Genomic DNA, 2969 nt, shown 5'->3' on the forward strand with positions numbered 1-2969 from the left:
TAGTGTATAACACAAATTATGTTATGCAACACTTTAAACTCGCAAAATCCTGTCAAACGAAACTTAGGCATCTTCGACGGACTCGAAGATTGTTATTGTCCCGCTGGTGTGTATGAGTTTGTGCCACTCGATTCTGGAGAGGGCCATCCACCGTAAGACGTGCAACATCAAGGACCCCAGCCAGAATAACTGGGTGGTCCCAGAAGGAGGTCGCGGCCCAGCTTACAACGCAATGTAAGGACCAATGAGATTTAACATTTTCCTATATCTTTTTATTTATATTGTATTAGTTAAGAAGATACAATTTTTGTATACAAATAAACTTTATATTGTAGTTCTACCAGTATCGGTGACTAGCTTGATTCATCCCTTGTTTCTTCCTTTAGCTCTTCTCTTTCTTTGAACTGATTCTCGGCCGCTCTGTAATGTTCTGGCCAGTCTTTTGGTTGCTTATTTCCATACATCTGTAAATCAATAATAACCTGACAATGTGCTTATAAGTCAACTGAAATAGTTACCTCACACACGAACTGTAAAACCTTCATCTTTGAGATTTCAATTTCAGCTCGAATCCCCCATTGGAAAGTTTGTATTTTCGTTTTCTCATCAAACTCACAGTGAAGGTAATAATTCTTTATCAAGGTTTCTCTTATATATTCTTTGACTTTACCGAAAAATGGATGCTCAACTTCTACATCAATATCCAAGGACTTCAGGAAACTATAAAGGGATTCTGAAATAATAAATCAACAATATAAAAACAATAAAGGAATGGTATCGTAGAGCTCACTGTCTGATACTGGCGCGTTTGTCATAAATATATGGGATAAAATTAATAGAGTCAGTATCTTGTGAGCAGCATTTGGTACATTTGAACCAGTTTCATAACTAGAAACACATTCTTCCTCTTCATCGGAATAATTTACAGGAGGCAACATACTAATTAAAAAATAAATTTTTTTTTTCATTTTTACATCATCATATTCAGTAAGTGTGTAACCATATACCTAAAAATGTATGCAAAACAATATCAACAACATCCATATAACAATAATAATACCAACATTTTCCAGAACCTTAATTGCTTGTTGTATAACACTATCCACGCATTGGCCCTTTTTGTGAATTACATTTTGATTTAATTCGGATCTGGTATAAAATGAATTTTCGTCAGCTTTAAGAATAATGTACCTGACTACATCATTGATTATATTTTCTGTATTTTGATCCGGTACGTCTGGATCAGTCTGTGATTTGGTTTTTTGAGACCCGCTAACTGATCTTCGCTTCTTCGACATTTTTACGACTTGAAGAACTTTAAAATCGTGTATCAGCTATCTCCATACAGCACTATCAACCATAGAAAAAATAGAAATTTCACGGTATAGGCGACCTTGGGGAAATGTTTTGTTTAGTCCAATCAACCTTAGCGCTGCGATCGCAAATTGTGATTGGCTAGTTTTTAAATTGTTGGAACCGCCACTAAAACGGAATGTGATTGGTTCGGTCAAATTGTGCGAGGCCATCATTTTCGGGCATCCATTGTTGTTTGAAGTTTAGGTGTTTGTTAAAGTCAAGATAACTTCGTTTCACGTTGTTTATATATTCTGTTTTACATTAATTGTTATTGAGTAATATAAAAATTTATTACTATGCATCCGTGTAGTAAAAGATGCAGTGTACCTGGGTGTAAATCTACTACCGAAATCAGACATCGGTTCCCGAAGAATGATCCCGCTCTTTTCCAAAAATGGATCGATCAAGTTAATAGTAGTAAACTATCTGGATTAACCACAATGCAAATATACCACCGGCATCGTGTGTGTCACAGACATTTTAGTGAAGAATTTAGGGTAACCCTTCCTTCACGAACAGGTATTAGGGCAAATGCATATCCAACATTGTTTTTATCAGGTACATATAAAATTATCTATATATCTATTATATGTTTGTTTATTTATTGTTTGTTTACAGAAAGTCAACTTATTTATAAAGACGTTAATGGTAACAATGAGAACATTAATTTAAATAATCTTCCAAGTTGTTCGAGTGCTGTCAATGTGATATCTCCAAATAAAGAAGTCTTGCCAGAAGGTACCAATAAAAACCATTTAATTTTAGAATATCTTTAAAATATTTGTAGTTCTTATACACATCTTTAACTTTTTAGAACAACAATCGCAATGTTCAATAAAAGAAACTCCACGAAAAGGTAATACTTTTGATACATAATTTGTATAGTTAATACTAGGGCTTTTTTTTAGCACGTAAAAGCTACAGTGGCATTATAAGGAAATTTGGTTCCTCTCGTCAAACATATTTGTCAGATGAAGTTAAAGATATTTATAACAAAGTAGTAACGTCTTATAAACATGTCACAAGAAATAAGAGATTAGTTGCCTCATTCAAAAGCAGATTTGCAAATATTAGTTCAAGTTTGCGTGCAGAATTACTAAAAAACTTATTTGAACATGTTAATAAGCCAACAGTAGATTTCTTTTTTTCTCAATTGGCAAATCAACCGAAGACACCTAAATCTACACGTTTCACAATTCAGGAAAAAGTTTTTGCTATTGCTCTTTTAAAATCAAGCGGCAAGACCTATAAATTATTGTCAAAAATATTTGCTTTTCCCTCAAAGAGTACTTGTTTAGCATTGCTTAGGCAAATCCCAATGCGAGCAGGGCTAAATGAGCAAATAGATCCTGTATTGTGATGTTTGACGAGATGAGCCTGGCTCCCAATTTGCAATATAATATTAAAGAAGACTGTATCGATGGCTTGGAGAATACAGGGAGCTATAAAAGGGCAGCCATAGCAGACTATGTAAATGTGTTTATGGTGAAAGGATTATTTAGAAAATGGAAACAACCTATCTCCTTCACATATTCAAAAGGACCAATTAAATCGACATTATTAAAACATTTGATTGTTAAAGTTATTGGAAAATGTCGGGAGATAGGTTTAAA

At 33.9% G+C, this 2969-nt stretch overlaps 1 protein-coding gene across 1 annotated transcript; it reads right to left on the reverse strand.

Moving 5' to 3' along the window:
- Window positions 1-280: 280 nt before the first annotated feature.
- On the reverse strand, window positions 281-1353 carry LOC143197581 (non-structural maintenance of chromosomes element 3 homolog). Its single transcript, XM_076406121.1, has 4 exons — window positions 1065-1353; window positions 791-1007; window positions 519-733; window positions 281-464 (listed from the first exon to the last, which is right to left on the reverse strand). Exons 1-4 carry the CDS (start codon window positions 1296-1298, stop codon window positions 354-356), a joined length of 777 nt encoding a protein of 258 aa, XP_076262236.1. The 5' UTR covers window positions 1299-1353; the 3' UTR covers window positions 281-353.
- Window positions 1354-2969: the final 1616 nt, after the last annotated feature.

This window comes from Rhynchophorus ferrugineus, unplaced genomic scaffold (genome assembly GCF_030347505.1).
Source record: "Rhynchophorus ferrugineus isolate W39M unplaced genomic scaffold, kcgeb_rfMv2 rfM5, whole genome shotgun sequence".
Classification (NCBI taxonomy): domain Eukaryota; kingdom Metazoa; phylum Arthropoda; class Insecta; order Coleoptera; family Curculionidae; genus Rhynchophorus; species Rhynchophorus ferrugineus.

Bases quoted from the DNA above. Each gene is read 5' to 3' on its own strand.
- LOC143197581 (XM_076406121.1), bottom strand. From the start codon at position 1,298: ATGTCGAAGAAGCGAAGATCAGTTAGCGGGTCTCAAAAAACCAAATCA. The intron at 1,008-1,064 runs GTTGGTATTATT...ATACATTTTTAG, and splicing joins CAATTAAGGTTCTGGAAAAT to GTATATGGTTACACACTTAC. The intron at 465-518 runs GTAACTATTTCA...ATTGATTTACAG, and splicing joins TTTTACAGTTCGTGTGTGAG to ATGTATGGAAATAAGCAACC.